Source organism: Ricinus communis, chromosome 9 (assembly GCF_019578655.1).
Source record: "Ricinus communis isolate WT05 ecotype wild-type chromosome 9, ASM1957865v1, whole genome shotgun sequence".
Taxonomy (NCBI): domain Eukaryota; kingdom Viridiplantae; phylum Streptophyta; class Magnoliopsida; order Malpighiales; family Euphorbiaceae; genus Ricinus; species Ricinus communis.
The window spans coordinates 23,606,206-23,632,045 of record NC_063264.1 but is presented as its reverse complement, the minus strand read 5'-3'; the positions used below and the strand labels follow the sequence as shown (position 1 = coordinate 23,632,045).

The following is a 25,840-nucleotide window of genomic DNA, read 5'->3' as shown; positions in this document are numbered from 1 at the left end:
CTTCCTTTCTCTCAAATTCCTTCCAAACACTTAAGGAGTGGAAGTTCTTCCATTCAAGCACCATCTGCGGCTGCTCCCTTGATATCCTTTGACTAGAATCGTCCTTCGATCCAATTTAGTGACAACATATCAAGTGCTCGCTTTGAAAATTTAGCAAATAAGAAGTCCTCACTTATGCGTCACTTCGATTGGGATTTCATGTGCTCTATTAGCTTCAAATAGCGATTGAGGGGATGGGTTAATCAATCGGCATGGAAGAAAGTTTTTGAAATCTCGAAACCTGTCTTTAGAGAAATCACACTCGAATTCTTTTACACTTTGAGGTCTGAAATGAGTTCTAAAGTGGATTGTACGAAAAGACGATCAAATTTCGTCTAGCGAGGAAGTACTATGATATGTCCACTAATGAGTTTGCTGTTGCAATGGACATCTACACGACGGAGGAGGTAATATTCGATGACTATTCCTATGCCCCTTTTAAATTCTTTAGTAATCCTACTTCTATGGGTGGTTAGGCGAAATTAGCACCTAATGCACCTGGGGATATTACTTCTAAGTCTAAGGCATCTACTTTTGAGTCTTTTCCTTTGTGATTTTTGCACTTCTTGTTAACTACAACTATATCGGATAGAGGTGAAAGTGGTAGACATTGAACCCAATAAGATTTATTTTATTTAATGTATTTTGAAGAGGGAGTTTGGTGCAATGTTGCATTGTGTTTGTTAGTATAATTGACTGAACAGGCCAAGAAGTTGGATAAGGGATATTTGTGCGGATGCACGTACTTTATGAGGCTAGCGAAGAATTTAGGTATTTTTGATGGACTATTCGCAATGACCTTGGATGGCTTGCCTAAATTGATGGGCCTAGAGACTTTGCAACAAATGGGCAAAGACAAGCAGATATTGCATCTCATACCTCCTCCGCATGGTGATTTCCAATTTGACTTGCCAACCAAACCACCGGCTTTCACCATGGGTACTTCAGGTGCATTGCCTTACCTCTCGACAGATCGACCTTCCTTTTCATCTTTTCATCCTCCACCTACTGGAAGTGAACCATACAAGGAATGGATGGCTTACAACTATGTTCGGACGAATGAAGATAGGAAGCCTACCGAGTTTGAGCAGCAGATTTGCAGGCTTAAAATGTAAATGCATGGGCTTCAATGTCAAGATAGCAAGCTTCTCCATAATCAGACTTAAATGATGGGTTTGCTCCAGAACCAACAAGAAATGATCATCATCAGTAAATGAGCATGGATTGGCTCTAAAACTTAATTATGCATTATTGACAATCACAAAGATACACACTATTGAGGCCTCCACTGAGCTTTTATCAAGCGCATCAAGTGCAGTCAAATAATGGAGCTGGGCACACGGTGTTGATTCTGAGGATAGCGATGAGGAGGATGATGATATTGATGAGGATGATAGTGGCATGGAGGGCTAAGCATTCACTTTACTTTTATAATCTTTTGAACAATTTTATTTGATTTTTTTTTAGTTATTTAATTTCTAAATTCTTTGTTTTTAAGTACATTATTTGGTTTTGTTTTGAATGTTTTTATTTTATTTCTTTGTAATGACTGGATGACTATATATGCTTTTTCCTTGCCCATATTTTTGCTTTGTGATAATTAAATAGATGCCTCATGGATTTCTTTGGACTCAGAATTATGCAAATCATTCGAAATCAAGGAAGCTTTTCTCCTATTTTACTTTTATTTTTGTGGTAATATGTAAACACATTGGGAACAATATGTCCAATAAGACTGGGTGAAGGTTTTCTTTGCAAGCCTATCAATTTTTTTTAATATTTTATTATGATTTATTCTCTCTCGAATGCATAGGTTCAAAATAGTATGGGTAACCATTCATTGGTTGCAATTTAGTTGAATTGGCCTTGCTTTATTTTTCAAGTTTCTCTTAATTTTATTGAGTAGACACTTTTATTACCCCTTTGTACTTTCTTATTCTTTTGTGTTATCTAAGAAGTATATTAAAAAAAAAAATACAACATCAAGTAGTTTGCACTCTATTCCTCTATTCTCAAAATAGGTCCAAAAAAAAAAAGACAAATCAAAAGAAAATCCGAGAATATGAATAGTGCTTTGGATTTGTGACTGTGATTGAGTAACCGGGTGTCAACATCACCAATATCTATACTCGCATCAAAAGGCTGGAATGACAATTTCAAAGATGCTCAAACTTTTCTATGAAATAATAATAAAAAAAAAAACATAAGTACTTATGCTTCATGGAGAATTTGTTTTGTGCTTAGAGGAAAAATCCTTATTCTTATCTCTTTAAAGTTTTGAGTTATTTGGAAACAACACTCATTTTTCTAACTTTAGATGTCAAATTTTTTTTATTTTTTTTTGCTTCCTATTGTGAGATTATCTTAGTTTGTGGTTTTTTGTTTGACGATCGATTTTTGACCAATGATCCTAGGTTATAGTAACACGATGATTAACTTTTGAATTATTTGATGTCTATTTGTTGGGGGAGAGAGTTTATCAGTTCAACTTTTTGATGTTATTCAATTTGCTTGAGGATAAATAATTGCTCAAGTGTGAGGGAATTTGATAAGTGTTAAAAGCACTTACTATTGAGTTCTATTCTATATTGAATTTATTTTTAATTGAGTTTAATTTATTTATTTAAAACTTGATTTTTAGTACTTTTAGACATCTTAAGAATAATACATGTTAAGGAGGTGATCGAGATCGAAAAGCATGAAAATCGGGCAAAAAAATACACTTTTATCCAGATTTGGAACTCCATACAGGCATGAAATGGGAAACCACTTGCCCGTATTACATTTTGGATGAAATAATAAAATAATAAATTTCAACATTGGTTGAAGCTCTACAGGATTCACACGAGAAGCCTATTCGCCCGTATGACCCTCCCGCATGACCTAGAAGGGTGATATGGCCATGTGGTTATCCGTATGGATCATTAAATTTTATTATTTAAAGCATTTTTAGATTTATTTAAAGGGAGTTTTATTATTATTCATTTCTAGAAAAATAAAAATTAAAAAACTCAATTTCCTTTCATTTCTTAGTAAGTACATAATTAGGTCGCATAAATAATATTTGCATAAATTTAAATTTTGCCATGAAAAAGTTTGAGTAAAACTGTTTGTCCAAATATTATTAAAATATAAAACAGTTTTAAGAACCTCAAATTAAATTCCACGCCCGTAGCTGGCGCGTCGATCTCAGACAACAAATTAAAGCAGAATCTGCCTACACCACTGTAAACAAAACCTTCGCTGTACACAACAATAACAAGAAGAAGAAGAAAGGAGCTACAGCGCTGCTGCTACTCATTAAAACCCTAATTCCCCAATTTCTCTTCAGGTCTCTCTATCTCTCTCCGTCGCATTTTTAATCCACATTCTCATCTCTCTCTCTCTCTCTCTTTTTAGAATCTGATTTAATACTGATAATGTTTAATAATTTCTTTCGCTTCACAGATACAACTATTTTCTTTTTCTTCTTTCCTTTTTAAAGAAAATGAGGGGAAGAAGTTACAGTCCATCTCCACCACCACGTGGTTATGGTAGAAGAGGGGGTCGTAGTCGTAGCCCTAGAGGTCGTCACGGCGGCGGCGGTCGTGGCGGCGGTAGAGATCTTCCTACTAGCCTTTTAGTCCGTAATCTTCGCCATGACTGCAGGTTTCTTTTACTTCTTTTTCTAATGTTTTAATGTGAAAACATATGAAAATTGGGTTGATTTTGTTATTGTATTTAAATGAAGCTGAGGGTGAGGCTGTTTGTTATCATTTTCTGTAATATAATATTGTGGATCTTGGGTTTTATTTATTTTGTTTTTGAAATTTTATTTTAGGTTAAAGCCAGTTACAATGATTACTTTGTTTTTTTTTTTTTAAATTACTGGAGATATAGTAGCTTGCTTGTCAAAATTGATACTTATTATGTTTCACTATTTGATTGTTAAATAAATACCTTGTCGATAACAGTGGAATTTTGATAATTATTTACCTTTGATAATTCAGTTTTTTCTTGGCTAGACTAATCTTATGAAGAATATTTTCTTTTTGTCTGTCTCCATCAGTGAATGCAGCTGAGATTTAAGTGTAATGAGAAGTAGATGAGTCCTTCAGTTCATGTGAATGATGTATAAAAATCCAAATGATGACAATATAGATGAGCTCTCTATTAGCTATAGTATAGTCATTTCATAATCAATTGCATATATGATGTTTTCGAAATGCTTAATTTATAAATATGCTCTACCAGTAGCAGCATGTGAAGTAAATTGTGGTAAGTAATGGAATAGAATTGTTTTGCTGTTGCGTAAATAAAGAAATCATGTAAGTGTATTTTTTTGTTTGGTACTTTGGAAATTTTTGAAGGGGAATAGGGCTGCCAATAATCGATCTCCTAACTTCCTACACTATGAGGTAGACACTCAGCATAGGCGGGCGCTATGAGGCAGGCACTTGAATAGTTTTTGAGAGAGAGAGAGAGAGAATTTGGAATATATATTCTAGTGCTTTATAACCGGATTGGCCCCTGCTGTATATAATTGTTTGAACTTATGGTATGTTGCTCTTATTTTCATTGAATGTGTTTTGGAACAATTGTTTTAACTGCACAAACTGTATGCTGTGATTGATGTATGAGGAATTGATTTCTCCTCCTATATGCTATTGTAGAAGAAATTCAGAGGGTAGAGAGAAAGAGAGAGAACAATGTATCCTGTGGTTAATATATGATGATTGGTCGGTAAATCAATTAAGTGAATTTGAAGTTGTATGTTTGAGCAGTTTCTGGACCATATTCTGTTATATCTAAATGGAGTAATTAACTTTCAGTTGTATATTTCTAATAAAACATTTAAGGAGCCAATGTTTTACCTATTCGTTGTACTATGTTCTTTTTGGGAGCAAAATTTTAATATTTACTAATTTTTATTTTTTGGTGCCATTTGCAGGCCAGAAGACCTAAGAAGGCCTTTTGAGCAATTTGGTGCTCTCAAGGACATCTACTTGCCTAGGGATTATTATACCGGGTGAGCATGTCCTCGCCAACTATAGATGTGTACAACTATTCAATTATATGATTTCTATAATCTTTTTCTATTCTCTGTCATTCAATGAAATATGTTTTATTTTTATTTAATTTTTTTTATTATTATCTTGGGAGCATCATGAAGTCAGTAGCCTTGTCTGGTTACAGTTTGCAAACACTTCTTTTTTTTTTTTCTTTCTTTTTAGAGGAAAAAAGGATAGAACTAGTGTTAAATTCTTCTCTTAATATTTTGATTATGACCCCGTTAATATTTCCCTTTTCATTCTCCACTACTTGAGAAACCGTAGGTTTGAAGCATCAGTTTCTTGCAACATTTCATTATTATTGTTTTCATAGTGTTTTGGAAATTCAGACATTATTTAAAAGTGTGTTTTGGAGTTTTAAGCTATCCACCAGGCTCACTTGTCCCTTCAAACTTATACTATTATGTTGGGGCATTTTCTTCATGATTTACTGTATTGCAATCAAAGTTGGGTCTGTTAATTGAAGTTCTTGAGATTTAACAGTGAACTTAATGTTTTGAAGACATCAATCAAGTAATTAGAGTTCTTTTGAAGATGATGTTAATGGTAATGAAGATTGGAAGGAAGTTGTGTTTGAATACATTGTGAAGATTGTTCCAAGTCTTGAAGAATTTCAAGTCATCTTTAAACTGACACTTGCAAGGTCAGCAGCCAAGTGCTTGCTTTCTCATGCTTATCATGACCTTGGGATTATGTTGGTAAATTTCATTGGCAAAAGGTTTATGGCGTGCGCTGTCCCTGCCTCTAGTTAAACCAAGATGCTTATATTTTCCTTGTTTCTTTTTGCATCTACTTGTTACAGGGAACCCCGTGGTTTTGGTTTTGTCCAATATGCAGATCCTCAGGATGCTGCGGAGGCCAAACATCATATGGATGGTAGGGTTCTTCTTGGTAGGGAGTTGACGGTTGTATTTGCAGAGGAGAACAGGAAGAAGCCAGTTGATATGAGGGCAAGGGAGCGAGCAGGGAGGTAGACATTCCCTTTTATTTTTTTGTTTTGGCTTTCGCTGTTTAGGTGACTGATGAATTGCTCGAGTGTCTTGTCTCATTGAAGCATTCTTCTTTTCTCTTCCTCTTCTTCTTGTTACTTTGTTAAGAGAGTTGAGAAACTTCTAATGTGTATCTAATTGATTCATACAAATTTTAATGATGCCATTAGAATGACAATTAAAACAACAATCAGATATCCTGTTGGAATGGGCTGGTCCTCAGAAATTGTAGACCACAATGTTGATTCATATATAGGCCAATCATTTTCTTGATATTTATTCTAAGAATGTAGAATCTATGAGAAGGTGGAGATAGTGTGAAACTTAGATTTGCTAGAAGTTATCTTCAGTAATTCTTCTTAGTTAAGCCTTCTCAGTTAATGGGTTTATACTTTTTGAAAAGAGAGAGATACCGACACATTCAAAATCAAAGATTTTGCTTGTTCCCACGAAGCGTAACAAAATAATATTTTATGATTAAATGAATTGTTATGGTCTGTACATGTCATTATAAGACTAAATACTTTATGTAACATGTATGATCAATTTAAATGTTTTCACTCTGTTATAGGGGTCGGTTTCGTGATCGAAGACGATCCCCGCCTCGCTATTCTCGTTCCCCACCTCCTCGTTATGCAAGATCCCGCAGTCATGATTATGGTTCCCCTCCTCCCAAAAGACGATATTCAAAGTATGTTTTTATTGCTTTCTAGTTACTTTGTTTTGTTGTGCATAATCTCTTTTATGGGCACTGAAGATTTTTTCTCATTGTACTAATCTACTTGGGAGTTTGGTTCTGAAGCATAAGGGTTGCGAATAGTGATACCTTCATTGACTGCCATTAGTTCTTCGAAGAATTGTTTTAAATATAAATAGCTTTAGAGGGATTTTCTTAGAATTATATATATATATATATATATATATATATATAAGCACGAAAGGTAGGGGAAATTTTTGAACTGACTAAAATATCCTTATTATTAATCAGTAATTACCAACATTATCCCATTCTCGTTTAATTTTATATGTAATTAATTTAATTTCCTAATCCTAGTCCTAATAAAATTAATTAGTAATTACTCTTCTCATGCTAATAGAATTAATCTAATTCAGTCCTAATCCTATAATAATTTCATATATATTTTTAATCCTATAAGAAATTGACGAATTACTATATATCACACAATATATATATATATATATATATATATATATGTAGAGAGAGAGAGAGAGAGAGAGAGAGAGTTCAAATAATTCAATACAAATTTTTACAAAAATTAAAAATAAGTCAGAAGAAAAGGTATGATACTTTTAATTTTAATTTATTATTTTATTGACATTAATTCATGTATTTTTATTATTATAATAATTTATTGGTGGGATTATGTACTATTTACTATTATATTTTATACTAATTTATTAAATAATTTATGTTAAAATTTTTATAATAATAACTTACGCGCGCGACAAGCAGTACTAGTATATATATATATATATATATATATATATATATATATTTGTATACTAGAGGTGAACACTATTTGAGGTAGAACCAAAAGAAAAACCAAATGGAACTGCCAAACTCTGAAATTTTGCTTGATATTCTTGAGAAATTTTCAGTTTTCTTTTTCATCGAACTTTATCGAAAACTGAAATATAGATTTTATTTTTTGTTTTTTATATTTTTTAATATGGCTTACATACCAAAAGAATCTTCAATTTTCTACCTTTTTTCACTTATAGCCAATTCTTTTCCTTTTCTCAATTTTTTGTTGTGTAAAATGAATTTATGCCAAATCTAGCATCCGGCTGCAATTCAGTCAATTCCGCTGGATCATACTGAGCTTGTGCCAGGCTGTAGTAAAAACTCTATTTCTTTGCCAAGTTAGATTAAATGAATTCAGATTGGTGATTGTAAACTAATTCGACTAAGATTTTAAATTGGAAACAGGTTGTGATAGTTAAAATTGAAAGAAATGAATTGCCTTGATTTTTTCTTTTAAAAGTTCAGGACTGAGCATAGTAAGGCACACCAGGCTCATGCCCTTGTGCCTTAGTCTGCTAAAGGCAGGCGATGTCACAAAGGCGTGCCCCTTGGTGCTCCTTGACTTGCAGGTGAGGCACTCTTAAGGCATGCCTTTGAAATATTTTTAATAGGGAAATTTCATTAAACTATTGTGGTCTAGTGTATTTTCATTTTAAGATATATAGTTTGTTTTTCTTCACTTTAGTATCCTGTGAATATGACCGTTAGCAAATAATGACCAAATTGCACAATATCGTTAAGAGATTATGACGTGGCACGCAATAGACACTGTTCTTTCAACTGCCACGTCAGCACTTGCTAATGATGTTATGCAATTGGATCGTTATTTGCTAATGGTCATTATTCATAGGGTATCAAAATGACAAAAACAAACCATGACCCTAAAGTGAAAATATATTAAACCACAGAGTAGTTTATTAAAGTTTTCCCTTTTGAATATACATTTATTTTTTAATTTTTTCTTTAAAATTGAATAGGTCTTTTATTTAAGTTTTAAAAAGGGTTTATAATAGGCCTTGCAACACCAAATTCTTTCAATTAAAAGAAAAAATCAAAAGAAAAGAAGATAACAATAGACTTAGGGCAGCCGTTCAAAACAAAGAGTTCTACTTCTACCGACTGCTCAAGACAAGTCGATTTCTTCCAATTTCCAACTCAAGAGTGAAGATAAAGAAGCCCATCTCTAATTGCTGAAGACAAATAATCAATCTCTTCCATAATCCAAGGTATGGAGAATATGAAGAAGACAAGGAAATAGGAAGTTATCAACTTGAAGTTGATGATGATATGAAGGAAAGTACTGATCTCGATGAAGTGTTTTAAGAACCTTTTAGTATTACCAAGATTAGGAAGCTTATGTGTTTTTTATCTAGTAACTCTAATTGTTAAGTACTAAGTGTGCTTTTTGTCATTACTTTGTGTTTTGGGTACTAATATTTTTTTTAATTTATTAATATATATTTTTCTATTTTTGCGCCTTGTGTGCGCCTAGGCTCCAGGACCCCTTTGGGCCTTTGTGCACCTTCTGCCTTTAATAACTATGGGACTAAGTCTGAAATGAGCTCAAAAATCCGGGCCTAACAAAATTCCAACCGACCGACCGAACTGAATGATTTTCAGTTCAGTTTGGTTAGGCTCACCCCCTTATTCATTTTGGTTTAGTTCCCATTTATATAACTCTGGTTTTGGCTGTTTTGGATCTGAACCGAACCCATCGGTGCTAATTCTAGTTATGAATTTAGTCCAAGCTGCTTGGCAATGTGACATGTATAGCTGTTTGTCATGCATGATTTTTATCTGATTCACCATTTGTACTCATCTTTTTGCATTCGTCCTTCGGTATTTAGGTCTCGGGTACCTGATAGTTTTGCTTCTGGACTTTCTTAACACTCTCCCTCTTGATCTATCTATCTATCTGCATGCTTACGTGGCTGTTTGCTGTGAGGCAGATCCATTTCACCCCAAGGGAAGAGATACAGTCAAGAGAGGTCATATTCACGATCAAGGAGCCGCAGCCGAACTCCAAATAGAGATCAAAGCCAAACACCAAGAAGCAGAAGCCGGACCCCTAACCGCAGCCGAAGCCCTAGAAGAAGCAGAAGCCAGAGCCCAACACGAGATGAATACCCGAGAGAACATATTGGAGATAGGTCTCCTGGCTAGTGAGACACAGGGAAGATATGAATGTAATGCTCTGACTTGTTTTGCTAATGTTTTGTTTGTCCATGCAGATGATCTAGGTACTGTTTGTTTTAGACATTTTTTCTTTTTGTTCTTGCAGCAAATTTAATGTGTGGGAATTTTTCAACTGATGCATTTCTAGATTGTATTGATTTGGTGGTTTAGTGAGTTCATTACCTTATAGTTTTAGCTACCACAGAATTAGGTAATATTATTCCCTTGGTTACTGTGGGACTTGTGTAACTTTTTTACTCTGTTTGATTTTATGAACATTTCTATCTTTGCCTGTGGATCTTATCCACCATAACAGGGACTCAGTTGCTAATATAATTCATTAACCTTTTTTACGATTTTCAATTTATTTCTTGAGAGCAAAGAGGGCCCTGCTATGATACTAATGTAAAAGCTGGATATGCTTTTGACATCTTGCAGCCTCTAAAGTTTCACTTTACAACCAAGCATAGACTTACACATTTGTCTTCTCTATTTGGGAACTGTGATTGATTGGAAGTTCTTTCTTTTTTTCCTTTGGAAAAGGTGCATTTTTGCCCTCAACGTTTAGGGTGAAGAGCAGATTGGTCCTTAAATTATTGGCAGCCTTATATGATTCAAGCAGTGGTTATTTTGCGCCTATTCATACTTGGACAAACATTACTTCAATATGAAATATTGGACAAACACTTAGCGATCATTAGGCTAGCTTTTCCTTTTTGGTAGGAATGTTGTGTTCTTCATTCCCATTTCAGCAAAAACAACTCAACAAAATGTTGGTGGCCTTGCTCGTTATCACAATAACAACCCTTTCTAACTTTCCAGCTTCTAACCACTCTGGTAACTGAGCGTTTAGGTTGGCAATAAAGCAGTTAACACCTTCATCTTGAGCGAGCAACATTGGTAACCCATATTTCTTCACCTTCACAGAACTCTCTTCTGGATAAGCCCTACAATTTTATAGAATACTGTTTGCTGCATAACCGAAGAACTCGTTGGCAATTGCTGTAGAACCACGTAGAGTGAGGATATCTTTAGCAACAGTTTTAAATGACATTACAAGTTATTTTTCTTTTTCTAATCTCGTAAAATCACTATGAAATTAAGAAAAGATAAAAAGGATATAGGTTATTTTTAGTGGGATCAAAAGGATTTTATTTGAATTGTAAATACAATGAAGGAAAAAAGACAAATATGGTTTTTAAATTGAGGTCTAAAGCTCGACTGGCAAATTTGGAATTGGAGACTAGTTTAAGATTTGATAAACAGAGCTCAAAATCAATTAAATGTAGAAAGCAGTAATAAAAAGAGGACCAAATTCAAGGAACAGAGGGAGTCCCTATAAACCACAACATTGACAGCATTTAGTATCTTCTTGCTCCAAAAAATGCCGCTTCAGCAGTCCCAAATCAAAACACAAATTACCAAAATATAAAATAAGTAATTAAGAGTAGATCAATTTGTAGCAGAGTAAGGAAGTCGCAAAACGCGAATGCGAAAGAACGAAACAACCTGAAAAAAAATTGATTCAGCAGACAAATATTTAAAAGAGAACCCATTAAAAAATAAAGAAAATTAAATCAACAAACAAAACCTTCAAAAACAATTTATTCAACAATGACTCGATGATGGACAGAGTCAAAAAAAAAACAAAGACCAAATCGGTTACAAATTGGAAGCACTGAGTTAAAGAATCTACCGTCTTTAAGAACGACGTCGTCTTATGAAGGGAGAAGCAAAAGCAAAAAAGAAAGGAGAATTAGCAAATAAAGTATTCTTGAATAGACGTACATGATAGAGTCTTGATTTTGATTAGTAAATCGTAGGTCATGATTTTGATTGTTGTTATAATCTCATTATAGCATCAGAATTTCATCGATGAAGGAAAGTAAGAAGATATAAAGGAAACAAGAGTGTAATATATGAGGTGTAAACCCATTTTTTTTTATCAGTCCAATAAAATAAACGGACGTCTACTCTGTTTGTTGCCAGGGGCATGAATAACAAATTTTTGATAGTTTAATGTCCTTTTTTGCGCCAAAAAAAAATAATTTAGGAGCCAATCTGGTCCTTGGCCTAAACGTTGGGCAAAAATGGAACTTTTCCCTTTTTCTTTTCGTCTAAATACTCAGCGTCACCATCACTGTCCTCTTTTAAAATGTTGTACTGTTTGTCAGCTTGTCACTGACCCAATTAATTACAGGTGTACCCACTGTGATCTTCTGTTTCTTTCTTCTAATAAATGTTTATATTTTCCAAACGTTGATGGCGTCTTGACCTTTTCTTTTCTTATTTTGTTTTTCTAATTAAACATTTCTATATTTTGTACATTTCTTAAAGATTTTAACATTGGTAAGTTATGTTTTCACTCATTAATTTTAAAACCCTAAAAAAAATAGAAAAAGGAAAAAGAAGAAGTGAAGAATTATATTATACAAGAAGTTTTAATGTTACAGACATTTAAATTTAAGTATGTAATGAATTCATTCAAGTATTGGGATAAGTGCTAAGTATAAAATGTATGGTTTAATTATTAATTAAATTCTAAATTTTATACTTTTTAATAATTTTATTTAATTATTTTAAATTTTTAAAATAAGTATGTATATTTTTAAAAATATTTTTGAAACTAATTTTTAGAATTTTACAATGAAAAAAATGATGTGGCAAGTAATTCTCCTTATTAACATAAAAATTAGTGAGTTAATAAAAGACTTGTTACATTGAGATATAAAATATATGAAAGAATATAAGAATGTACGTACATGAGATTTTGAATAATCATATTATTAAGTCTAGGATAAACTATTTTTGCTAATTCATTACTAATATTCTTACAGTAAGCACAATCAATTTCATACATTGTTTTTTACTATGAGACTAAAAAACTATTATCGAAAAATATTTTTAAAAATAAATTAAAAGAATAAGTATTCGTTTTAAGATTTTGAAACAATTGGAAAAATTGTTAGAAAGTGTAAAATTCAGGATTTAATTTGTAATTAGGCCTTATGATTTTCAGTATGTGTTTCTTAAGTCAGAAAATATATATAATTATAAATTGTGACAAAAAATGTATTTTACCTTAAAAAGTTTCAATTTACAAGAATTTCACCGTCTTTACTCCAATTGGCCATTATTATCGTGTTTGTATATGATAACATGAGTTTAGGGCTTAAGAACTCTTAATTTTATTGTTTGATCGTATAATCACGGTTTAAGAAGTTTATTAATTTTGTTATTTTACCATCAAATCACAATTTAAGAAATCATTGTCTGATAAGATCGATTTGAAAATCAATAATGAAATTAGAAGTTATTAAGTTCTAAACTCACATTATCAAATAAGAACAATATTATAATGATGATTAATCAAAGTGAAAATAACTAAATTCTTACAAATCAAAAATTTTTAAAATAATTTTTTTTTACAATTTGTACCACATATTTCTTTTGTTTAAAAAAACATATTTAAAATTATAAATCAGTAAAATCACAAAGTAATTTTTTATATTTATCCCTTCAATATTTGCACATCACTAAAATGTAAAAGATTAAAGGAATTAGAGTGTAATGAGTTTAAGTATAAAAATTCAAGATGTCATTAGGGTTTTATTTTATTTTACTTTTTATTTTTCAATGGTCAATTACAAAGTAAGCATTTCTGTATTTATTTTAAAATAATAATAAGTCCTTTTGTGAAAATTTAAATTGGTTTATATTAAAAGTATTGCAGAGATGTAAATAAGCTAATCTAGTTTTGAATTGCAAAAAATACCACTTTATGTTCATAAAAGGAGTGGCCTTCGGTCACCTAATGTTCGATAAAGGCATAGAAGTCAACAAGGCCAAGGTCGAAGTCATTGAGAAGCTTCCACCACCTACAAATGTGAAAGAAATTCGTAGCTTTTGGGGCAATACCGGTTTCTATAAAAGATTATTAAAAATTTCTTTAAAATAGCCAAACCCCTTATTAATCTTTTGTCTAAAGATGTTCAATTCATATTTAATAATGAATGTCTTAATATTTTTTGTAGGTTGAAAGATGCCTTAATTTCTGCACGAATCTTACAACCTCCAGATTGGAGCCTCCCTTTCAAAACCATGTGCGACATAAGTAACTCTGTCGTAGGAGCCGTTTCAGGGGCAACAACGAGATAAACAAGCTTATACTATATATTATGCTTGTCACGCTCTTGATGAGGCTCAATTAAATTATACCATAACTAAAAAAGAACTCTTACAATTGATAAGTTTTGTTCTTACTTGATAGATAGCAAGGTGATTGTCTTTACAGATCATGTCAAAAAAAGATGTTAAGCCATGCCTTATAAAATTGATTCTTCTCCTTCAAGAACTCAATTTGGAAATTAAAGATAAGGCCAGAGCTGAAAATATGGTAGCCCATCACCTTTCAAGATTAGAGTTGACAAATAAAGAGAATGAGCTGCCCATTGATAACTATTTTAAGAGGGAACACTTAATGCAAATCAAGAATTTAACACCATGGTACGTTGATATAGTGAATTATCTAGTTTGTGGAGTTCTTTCGCTAACTTCTCCTACCAACAAAAGAAGAAATTCTTTTCGGATGCCAAGTTTTATTATTAGGAGGAACCCCTCCTCTATAAGAGATGTGGAGATGGTTTGATTAGGAGATGTCTCTCCGAAGATGAGGTTCATGATGTATTCTCTCATTGTCATTCCCTAGTGAAAGAGTCAATATTTGACAAGAAAAAGAAAGAGTAATGTTAGTGATTTATAGAGAAGAAAAATCAACAATTATTATCAAATTTTTGAATGAATAATTTAGTGTTGTAGAAAGTGAAACTCTAACAATTTAGAGAATAGTGTCAAAAATCATATAACATGCCAAATAAGAAAAAAAAAATATGTGCTAAGACATTATTTTTATATATAGATGGATGTGTTCTTTCACTTATTAAGAAATATGATTTGAGATGCAAATACAAAGTTAATAAACAAGTGAAATCCAAAAATAGAGGGAAAGAAAGAGAAGAGTATAGAACAACAAATGTATGTATTAGAACTCTGAAAGTAAATAAGAAGAAAAGTGAAACATCTAATATAAATTCGTCTTCATGAAGCCTCTCTTTGAATTATCAAACATCGCGTCAAAGAATAAAGAACAAAGAAAATAGAGCTTTTATTTTCTGCTTATCGCTTCTTCTTCTTCTTCAATTAGTAAAACAAAGAGAATAAAAAGGAAAAGGACGATCGAGGAGAATCATCTCTACAAGTTTTATCAAAGTTGACATCTCTACAAGTTTTATCAAAGACGCGTCAACTCTTATGACTTACCCATTTGGTATTAATTTTTCTTTTTCTATTTTCAAATAATTGTATAGTGATGCATGTGTTGATCTAAGTCTAATTTCTGATTAAAGAAAAAGGAATTGAAAAGACTCTTTTAAGATAGTTGTTTTACTTTGTATTAAAAGCTAATACATATGTTGATCTAAACCTAATATCTGATTTTAGAAAAAAAAAAAAAATTGAAAAAGTTTTTTTCACTTCGAAAGGTGAATGTCTTACTTTATATTAAACGCTAGATACAAATAGAAAAAATTAGAAAGAAAAGAATATAACAAAAATATCAAAAAATGTAAAAAAGATTCTGATTTTAAAAAAAGGAACTGAAAGGATTTTTTTTATGAAGGTTGTTTTACTTTGTATTAAAAGCTAATGCATATATTGATCTAAGCCTAATATCTGATTTAAAATAAAAAAGAAACGAAAAAGGCTATTTTACTTTGAAAGATTGATGTCTTACTTTACACTAAACGCAAGACAGAAATAGAAAGCATTAAAAAGGAAAAAAATAACAAAAATACCAAAACGGAAAGAAATAATTTATGATTTAAAAAATAAAACTGAAAGGACCTTTTTAAGATAATTATTTTACTTTGCATTAAAAGTTAATGCATATGCTGATTTAAGCTTAATTTATAATTTAAAAATAAAAAAAAATTAAAAAAGCTCGTTTATTTGAAAGATAAATGTTTTACTTTACATTAAATGCTATATACAAATAGAAAGAATATAAAAAAGAGAAAAAATATAATAAAAATATCAAAATACAAAAAAATAATTTCTGATAATTAGGACAAGTAACTGATTTCACTAGTCTCAGGGCACGACCAAATAAAGGCGGAAACCCCTTGTATAGGTTGGCCGACTAGGCACCGGTCAGAGCTCAGCACCAAGCCGAGCATTAGCCGCTCGTGCTGTAGAGATGTTCCCTCATAGCACTCCTCTTATGCCATGGATGGACTGTTATATTGACCCAGGAACCGAGCTTTTCTTTTATAGTCGCTGAGGCTAGAGTCTTTGTTTTAAAAAAAAACTGAAAGGGCTCTCTTTTAAGATAATTGTTTTATTTTGTATTAAAGGCTAATGCATGTATTGATCTAAGCCTAACATTTGATTTTTTTTTTTTTAAAAAAAGAAACTGCAAGAAGTCTTTTATTTTGGGAGATAAATTCTCTAGTTTACATTAAATGTTATATACAAATAAAAAATATAAAAAAAATAAAAAAATCAAAATATCAAAATATAAAGAAATAACTCTAAACAATTAAGTAATATCACTTAAAAAAAACTATATATCAAAACACTCTTTTCATATATATATATATATATATATATATAAATTTTTAAATTTATCGCAATTTAAAAACTTAAAAAAACTAATGATAAGAGAAAAATCAAATTACAACTTTATTTTATATATTATATTATATTATATTATATTATATATTATGTTTTTATTATTATAATATTTCATCATATAATGATTGTTTATTATTTAATTTTATTATTAAACAATTTATATAATAATTTTTATGTTTACGCGGTGATTATATATATATATATATATATGAAGGGTCGCTAGCTTCACTATTAGTCAAAATTGTTTTTGAATTTAGCTGGAATTTGCAAAATGATTTGGCTGGACTCCAAACAAGCAAAGGAATTTAAAACTCAATTAAGACATTACAGAGTAATGACTAAAGAAATACCAAAACCTTTATAACCCTTTTCTTTAATCATAAACCTGTTTTCAAAGCTTAAACCGTTTCTCTTTTCTTCTCAAACTTAGAAACACACACACACATGACTTTTGGAGGGAAAAATTCAGACCCACCAAAAGAAAAAAGAAAACTAAATGGACGGTGGTGATGTTTTCAATATAATGTTTCCTTTTTTTCCTGAAACTTTCTGAATAAATGGGATTCTAACAATTCAAATAAAAACTTAAATTTATAATCTTTAATTAAAGAACCGCTTAGAGACTAACCAATGCGCTATTAGACTAAGACAATATAAGTAATACTTTTTCATACTAAAAGAAATTAAAATTACAGTACTTAATTCAATAAGACATAGTTTTTTTCCCTATGCTTAGTGATTCAAAGCTGTAATTTTTCATATCTTAAAACGGGCATTCATATTATCTTTTCACACACTAAACCAAATTGAAACTGCACTTTTTTTTTTTCCAAGTACCATAGTCTTCACTCACAGTAAATACATATAAACTTCATTAAAGTAAGGAGCCCTCTTCTTTGAAAAGAAAAAAGAAAGCTAAACTTCAATAAGACATCAGTCTTTTGTTAATAGGACAGCAACAGACAAGAAGTAATATTGGCTATTCGCTGCTACAAAGGAAAGATAGAAAGCTGCCATTAGAGGTTTCTTAACTCTTTAACCCTCTTCTAATAATAATCTATTTATGTTATTGTAATTACAGAATTTTAGTGGGGTACTATATACTATATAATTTGCAAGTACAATTGCTGTTGTATTAAATGAGGAGTTTATATTCTTTCGATTTCTATATTTAGCTTCAAGTATGTTCTTTGTGTTGTGTGGTTTTCTATTTATAAAGAAACAACCTAATTTTTTTTTCACTTTAGTGGGTCTTAAGGAATCTGTCTAAAGATTGTGCCTTGGATGCTTTTTCTAGTTAGTACTGCTCAAACTTTGTTGTTTTAACTACTTGTTTCTTCTGTACAGGGGTTTATTTAGGGCTTTGTTCAACACTAAACTGTTTAGAAGCTGCTTGGTTACTTGATTGCTTCTTCTTGGTATCTTTCAGCTAAACAAAGTTGGATCAGGTACTATCATCTTTTGTATTCTTACTTTTTCACATTTGGGTTCTTTGCTCCTTTTCTCCCCTTCTTTTAGCAATCTGGGTATCTTTTTTTTTTTGTTAGTTTATGGGGTTTCTTTATCTGGGTTTATTTTTTCCACTTTGCAATATGCTTCTTTTGTTCTGGTTTTTTCTTTTTGAAGGTAGTTTAATGTGGGGTTTTATTTTTGAAGTTTTATTATCTGGGTTCTTTCCTCACTGTGAAAATTGGGCTTCTTCACAAGGCACCATGGTACATCTGTCTAGTGGTTTGCTGATCTGTTATACTGATTTCTTACTCTAGAATGTGTTAGGTTATTTGGAAGTTGCTACATTGCTGTTGTGTTTAAGGTTATTTGTGAAACCGCTAAGATGGCAAGCTGTAGTTTCACCTCGCTGAAGTTTTATCTGCTTGAATTTACTATACACCTTTTTCATATTTAACTAACTGGGCTTCTTTTGATGGGTGATTACCTTGTGGTCATCGGAATACATCCTTGTCATCTGGGTTTGACCTCTGTTGAAAGTTGAAGGCGAAAATAAATGATGAATGCTGTGGGTATGACTCTTCCATGATGTTTTCTTAAAATGGCTCTATAGGCCTACTTAACTGCCTATTGCTAGGACATATTTGAAGGATATATTTGTGTTTAGATTACAATTCCATAGGTATGCTTCTTTTTTCCCTTTGTCTATTACCATTCTAGTTTACAGTTGCTAATTTGAATATGTTAAGTGACCTGGTCACCCAAGTAAGGAAGGCTTTATAAAGTAATTATAAATGTTTGGCGGTGGAGTCAAATATCAGTATAAGTGAAGCATAATGCATCTGGTGAATGTCATGAGATTATCAATGATTTTTCTGCTACTGTATCCGTTAGAGGGATTTTGAGGATATTGCTTGTACAATTAAATCAGATGGGAAGCATGGCCATTTGAGAGAAAGAGAAGCTACACAAGTTGTTGTAAATATGCAATGTGTCTATTTCTGTAGAGCCTTCTAAGTCTATCAATAGGGCAATAGAGGGTGTGCTGACAATTGTCACAACTTAGGGCTTTTCACCATCATAATTCTATTAAATATCATATTGCACTTTAGCAGCCCATCAAAACTCCATGACCATGTCTAACCTTTTATTTCTACTAGTTTTAACATTTAAGTGATAACCTCCTTTGAATACAAATTACTGCTCAATAATGAATTCTCAGAAAGGATGCACGACTGAACCACATAGGATCTTAAGGTGACGCATATATAGATTGATGGATATTTTTACCATTTTCTTTTAGAACAAGTCAGAATACTTTACCTAGGATGGGCTAATGTATGTTTTGGTAGGTTTGGTTCTACTCTCAAGTAGTAGGAGAGAAGGAAGAAAATTATGGACCTGATATTGCCTCTGCCATGTTTCGCGCCTTAATCCATTGTTTATTCTTGGGTGTAAAGTTGCTGAAAGTCTTCTGGCCTGGGCCATGTTACCATGACCTCAACCTCTGTGGCTGCTACCTCCCATAGTGAGAATCATTGCATGATGCAGTAGCAGCAGAGCATGAACTGGAATCAACATCTGTAGCAGTTGTTCTTGTTGGGGGTGTTAGTCAAAAGATCATAAAAAGAACATGCAGTGTTTGTGTTAGCAGCATTGCTAATGTTTGAATTCTTTCTTAGCTGGGTTAATTCCTTCTTTACCCATTCAAATGGTCCATTTGTGAATCATTGTCGTCAGTGGTGGCGCATTTAGGGTACATTACCCAATACTGGTAGCAGATGTTTCCCTACTGGTTGTTGGGTCTGACCAATCAGCTATTAACCTTGACCCCTACATGATGGCCTTTAGTGTTCACATCAAGGATTTTGTATGCACCAACAAATATCTTGAAGTAATATAACAATGATTTGCTGTTGCAACAACTATTAGAAGTTTTGGCATTAAACAGAGCTCAAAAGAGCGAATATCCGTGTGACAAATCACCACTAGTTTGAGACTGTAGAAAGACTTGAGATTAGTCCTAGCATTCTACTTATTGGCAGTTATATTGAGTCTGTTGACACAAACACTTGACATAATATACACAAATAGGTTTGAGCCAGTACACAGTATAAGCTTGATTATTGAATGATCTGCAGTTTTAGCAATTTCATTACACTGGGGTTGTTAACTCTATGCTACAAATTCTAAAGAATACATAAAAACAATGAAGACTCAAGTTTTTCCTAGTGATTTTGAAATAACAATTTTTTAACAATGAAAATTGGTTTTCAATCTTACTGTTATGACTTATGCTTTCATGTTTTCAGGTATTCTTTACTGCAATTATATGAACAAAAATATGTTTATGAATTCCCTGGAGTTTCTGCAGAGGTTCTTCAGTTCATTTATATTCTGTTTTGCCTTTTAATGTTTTCTCTTTCTGTTTTCCAGTATAGATGATTTGAGCTGTGCACACATTTATTTACCCATTTAATTGAGTTCTAACTATTGTACTTGACAGTCCTTTGGTGATTTGTATGTTGTCTACTGATTTGTCTGCTACTTCAAACCCAGTAATGGAGCCTGTGGATTTTAAATTTCTGGGTTTAATATATAAATGGAACTTCTACATAGATTATTTTATATTGTCAGCTTCAGCGAGACTTTGCCTTTGGCAAATGGTACCTTATTTATTCCATTTGGCATGTATTTGCTGAATATGTGGCAATTCAGTTCCAGCCAAGAGTGAAAAGGCAAGAGTCTGTTGGATCGAATGGTGCTCAAAAAATGGCTTGGAGGTCTTCTTTTACTTCTAGTTGGAATGATCAGCAACACAGGAGGTGAGTTAAAAATTATGTTTTGGTACCTTCACTGTCTATATTCTTATGTTCATTCAAGGACTTGATGTCAATAATAAATTAACTAATTAACCAATTTACAAACATGAAGTCCTCATCTAGAGTCTTTTCTTGTAACTGTCAGGATAATAAAAGTAATAATTACCTTCACTGTCTATATTCTTATGTTCATTCAAGGACTTGATGTCAATGATAAATTAGCTAATTAACCAATTTACAAACATGGAGTCCTCATCTAGAGTCTTTTCTTGTAACTGTCAGGATAATAAAAGTAATAAAAGAGCAATCAATGCAAAAAGAATTTATTCTCTAAACAATTCCCAGTTCAGTTCTCTCTGTTGGCTTTCTGTTTCTGCTTCTTTTTCGTTTTCAGGGCAATGTGACTGCCAAAATTACTGTTTGCTCAATGTATCTGAAAGTATGAATATTAGTAATCGTACAAAAAAAGGAAGAGTATCGTTGGCAGTGGAAAAAGAAAAAGCCTACATGCTTTTTTGGTGACCAAATTGGAAAGGCATAACTGGTAGATGATGATTAGTTAATACAATTAAGTTAAACTAAAGTTGGCCAATTTTATTAATTTCTTTTCAAAATGTCATTAAGCTTCTTCTGATATAACAAATGGGTTATAATTTTCTTCTAATGGTGCAATAATCATTAGGATCTTCCTGTATAGCGAAGGAGATACTTAGAAAACCAGACTTATGACTTAGTTCCTGTACTGGCCTTTATCATCTAATACTTTTTATTGGCATATTTGCAAGGAAAGGGACCATTTTTATAGAGATTATGCTATCTATCTTACCTCTTATCATTTTCTTGAACTTGTAGGTGCATTTATAGGGATAAACATTGGAACAGATGTTTCTAATATGCCACCAGCTTCAGATGTGGTTGCAATCCTTAAAACCAATCAAATTACTCATGTGCGCCTCTATGATGCTGACGCTCACATGTTAAAAGCCCTTGCAAACAGTGGAATCGAAGTAATGGTTGGTCTCACAAATGAGGAAGTCCTAGGGATTGGGGAATCTCCAGCAGCAGCTGCAGCATGGATTAATAAAAATGTGGCATCTTACTTACCTTCAACCAACATTACAGCCATTGCAGTTGGGAGTGAAGTTCTTACCTCAATCCCAAATGCTGCCCCTGTTCTTGTTCCTGCCATGAATTACCTTCATAAAGCCCTAGTTGCTTCAAATTTAAATTTTCAGGTCAAAGTTTCAACTCCTCAATCCATGGACGTTATCCCCAGACCTTTCCCCCCGTCAACTGCCACTTTTAATTCAACATGGAATTCTACAATGTACCAGCTCCTTCAATTCTTGAAGAACACCAACTCATATTACATGTTAAATGCATATCCTTATTATGGATACACTACTGGAAATGGCATCTTTCCATTAGATTATGCTCTCTTCCAACCTCTTCCCTCGGTCAAGCAGATTGTTGACCCCAACACACTTTCTCACTACAACAGCATGTTTGATGCTATGGTGGATGCAACCTATTACGCCATAGATGCTTTCAATAGTACTGGGATCCCTATTGTTGTTACAGAGACTGGCTGGCCTTGGCTTGGTGGAGCTAATGAACCTGATGCTACTGCTAACAATGCTGAAACCTTCAATAACAATTTGATCCGGGCGTGTTCTAAATGATTCAGGCCCGCCTAGTCAGCCGACCATACCCATTAGCACATACATTTATGAGTTGTTCAATGAAGACAAGAGGCCAGGGCCTGTGTCAGAGAGAAACTGGGGTTTATATTTCACCAATGGCACTGCAGTTTATAGTCTTAGTTTGAGTGCTTCTGATCGAATTACTGGAAATTCGTCTTCTGTGTTTTGTGTTGCTAAACAAAATGCAGATTCCGTAAAGTTGCAAGAAGGGCTGAACTGGGCTTGTGGGCAAGGTGGGGCTAACTGCACCGCTATTCAAGAAGGGCGGCCATGTTATGCTCCTAACAACATCCAGAATCATGCTTCTTATGCATATAATGATTATTATCAAAAAATGCATAGCGCTGGTGGAACATGCGACTTTGATGGTAGTGCCACAACGACTACAGTTGATCCTAGTATGTTCTTGCACTCTTTTCTTGTCATTTCTTTCTGAGCAACTCTTGTGTGCAATTTCCTCTGATTGTGAACCAACTCTTTCGGAGCAAAGTACTTAAATGTGTCTGACCTCTTTGTATCGACCAGCTTAATGCATGCGAAAACAACTGAGTTTTCATGAAAAGAAAACTCATGTGGCTTGTGCCATTTAATTCCAAAACATGATAGTACTGGTTCTCTGAGTAACTTCACAAGATTATGTTTAGTTATGGAAACAATGTAAGCATCTAAAATTTTTTAAAACAACTCTTGGAGCATAGTGGGATTTTCCAAGAGTTGTTTGATAAAATGGTTTCCCACAATTATGTTACCTAAAAAATCTCTCTTAAGCGGCAAGGGAACCAAAATGGCATGAATCTGAAAATGCAGTACATCAGATGAGTATACTTCAGGTTTTCCTGCTTTTAGTAATCATGTTGCTCAAAAATCTTGAACAAAGTTGTATACTCAAGGAATAAGGCTAGTCCACCAAAAATCTGCAAATTCACGACACTTTAGTTGTAATTTATATTTTATTTCCCTTCGATTTACTTTTACCTAGCATCTTGTCCATTGCCTGCACTATCTTACCAGAAGGGAAATAGTGAAAGGAAATTCCATGGCTGTTATTTTCAAATAAATGTTCTTCATATGTCATCTTTACACTGATGATGCCCTTTTGCAGGTTATGGATCCTGCATCTTTACAGGAAGGTGAGCATCTGAATCTGATTGACTACTTTTGTATTCCTTTATTCATTTTGATGGCTCTAAACTTGTGAATATGTTGAAATAGTTCAAACTCGAGCACAAGCGGGGGAATTTTTCCGCCAGTGGCATTCGGACCTATAAGTCCGCAAGGAGGGAGTACAAGTTTGAGGTTCCAGGCTTCAAAAGTTCAATCTCTACTATCAGCAGCATTTCTTGCTTTCATATTGATTTGACCTCAAAGATCCATTCAATTTTGCATCTTATTAGGTGGTTCAAACAAGTACAGAAGATTAGTACTTGAACTAGAGATGTCTAAGATTTTAATTAATTACTGCCCCCATTCAAGAATAGGGATTTGTTCAAATGTTTTTGCCATTTTATCTGAATCTTTTTTATTCTTTTTGTTTCTGATGCAAGTCTTTTATTTTGTTCTCCATTTTTTTTGAGTCCCTTCTCTTTTACCTCCAGTTATCTGTGTTGTGGGGTATAATGATCTTAAGAGCTTTCAGTGGAATGTATTATTTTCTACTAGACCTTGAATTTTGAGGACAATTTAATTGGATTAAAGGAACTGTCAGAGTTCAGAGGAATGTGTTATTTATTTTTTAATTAGACCTTGAATTTGAGGACAAATTTGGATTAAAGAAACTGGTTCAGAGCCTAATTTCTGTTGCAATGAGAGAGTCCTTGAAATTCTGTCTGTAGTGTATGGAAGCTGAAACTAGCCCCTTGGATTTGTTTTAATATAGGGAAAATTTTAAAAATAACCAATAAAATGATAAAAGATATCATTTTTTTACTGAATGTTTTAAATTCTTTAAAAACTATTTTATCTAACTTCTAAAATATCATTTATGTTGGGCTCTGTGTAGAAACAAAAGTTATATCAAAAATTATATTTAAACTCTTTAATAATTTCTTTCAAAAAATAGGATAAAAGTAGTTTATCATATTCATATTACTTTTTCAATTAATTTTCAAATAAAATCAACCATTATATATAAAAAAGTTAAAAAAACAAACAGGTGTTTCTTGATTTCTTTCAAAAATATTTCATTGAACAGAAAAAGAGTTTTATTTCAACAGAATTTTGATTTATTTTGTCAATATGGAGTGAAACTTGATAAATTGATGCCATTATATCAATTTAAAGTGTTTTTCTACTGATTTTTGAAAATCAGATCTAAAAATCAAAGGTAAAACAAAATCTATAAAAATGCAGAAAATGATTTACTTTTATATATAGATAGTATATCTTAACAAAAATAAGATTTTTTTTAAAAATATTATGAATCATTAATGTTAAATTACAAATTGAATTTTTATCATATGCTAAATTTGTTAAGAATAGAATTTATTTTACATATAAGTCAATTTTATTAAAAAATTAAAAATTTATAAAATATATGTTTATTTGCTATTATATAAAAAATATATTTTCTATTTAAGTAATGTTTTAAATATAAAAGAAAACTTGGAATAAATAAAGTGAAAACTCATTGTTCTCATTTGAAAACAAATGAACTTTTATATAAAGAAAAACATAAAGTGTTTAGATTATATTCGATGTCTATCGTTATGTCTATAGATAGATTTTTTTGCATAAATATGTGTTATAATCATTGAATGACACATATAAACACATACACACACATATATATATATACACATAATACAAGAAAAATTATTCTCTCTTCTCTTTTATTTACTTTGTTCTTGATTTTTATTTTACAACACTTTTTATTGTTTCTGAAAGAATTTATATTATAAAATTTAGTTCCTGAAAAACTTGTATTATAAATTTTAGTTCCTGAAAACTTGTATTATAAATATTTGTTCTTGAAGAATAGTGTTATATATAGTTTTTGAAGAACTTATATTACAAATTTTAGTTCCTTAAGAACTTATATTATAAATTTTAGTTCTTGAAACACTTGTATCATAAAGTTTAGTTTCGGAAGAACTTATACTATAAATTTTAATTTTTAAAGAACTAATATTAGTTTTCGTTCTTGAAGAACTAAATAAATAAATAATTAAAGGTATAAACTCCTAAAGAATCTTAATCATAAGTTTCCAAAGAACTAAGTATCTTGAAATCTACTAACCCAATTTATTAAGAAATTAATATTTTATGTTCAATAAGAACTAAATATATTGTTTTTTAAAAGATTGATACTAATTGACGTGTTATTTATTTTCTTTTGTATAAAAATATAAAATATTATGGATTCTACTCAATCATTAGT

At 31.9% G+C, this 25,840-nt stretch overlaps 2 protein-coding genes across 2 annotated transcripts; both read left to right on the top strand.

Annotated features, from left to right (window-relative positions):
- The first annotated feature begins 3,211 nt into the window (after positions 1-3,211).
- Positions 3,212-10,113, top strand: LOC8286289 (serine/arginine-rich SC35-like splicing factor SCL33). The gene is made up of 6 exons (XM_002532014.4): positions 3,212-3,370; positions 3,487-3,687; positions 4,970-5,047; positions 5,893-6,060; positions 6,651-6,770; positions 9,575-10,113. The coding sequence occupies exons 2-6, from the start codon at positions 3,527-3,529 to the stop codon at positions 9,786-9,788; spliced, it is 741 nt and encodes a 246-aa protein (XP_002532060.1). The 5' UTR covers positions 3,212-3,370; positions 3,487-3,526; the 3' UTR covers positions 9,789-10,113.
- Positions 10,114-17,696: 7,583 nt separating this feature from the next.
- On the top strand, positions 17,697-23,971 carry LOC8286288 (glucan endo-1,3-beta-glucosidase 4-like). Its single transcript, XM_025159604.2, is given in 6 exon segments — positions 17,697-17,938; positions 20,658-20,764; positions 21,614-22,428; positions 22,430-22,862; positions 23,567-23,594; positions 23,677-23,971. Coding segments are annotated over 5 exon segments (1,491 nt in total). The 5' UTR covers positions 17,697-17,938; positions 20,658-20,697; the 3' UTR covers positions 23,825-23,971.
- Positions 23,972-25,840: the final 1,869 nt, after the last annotated feature.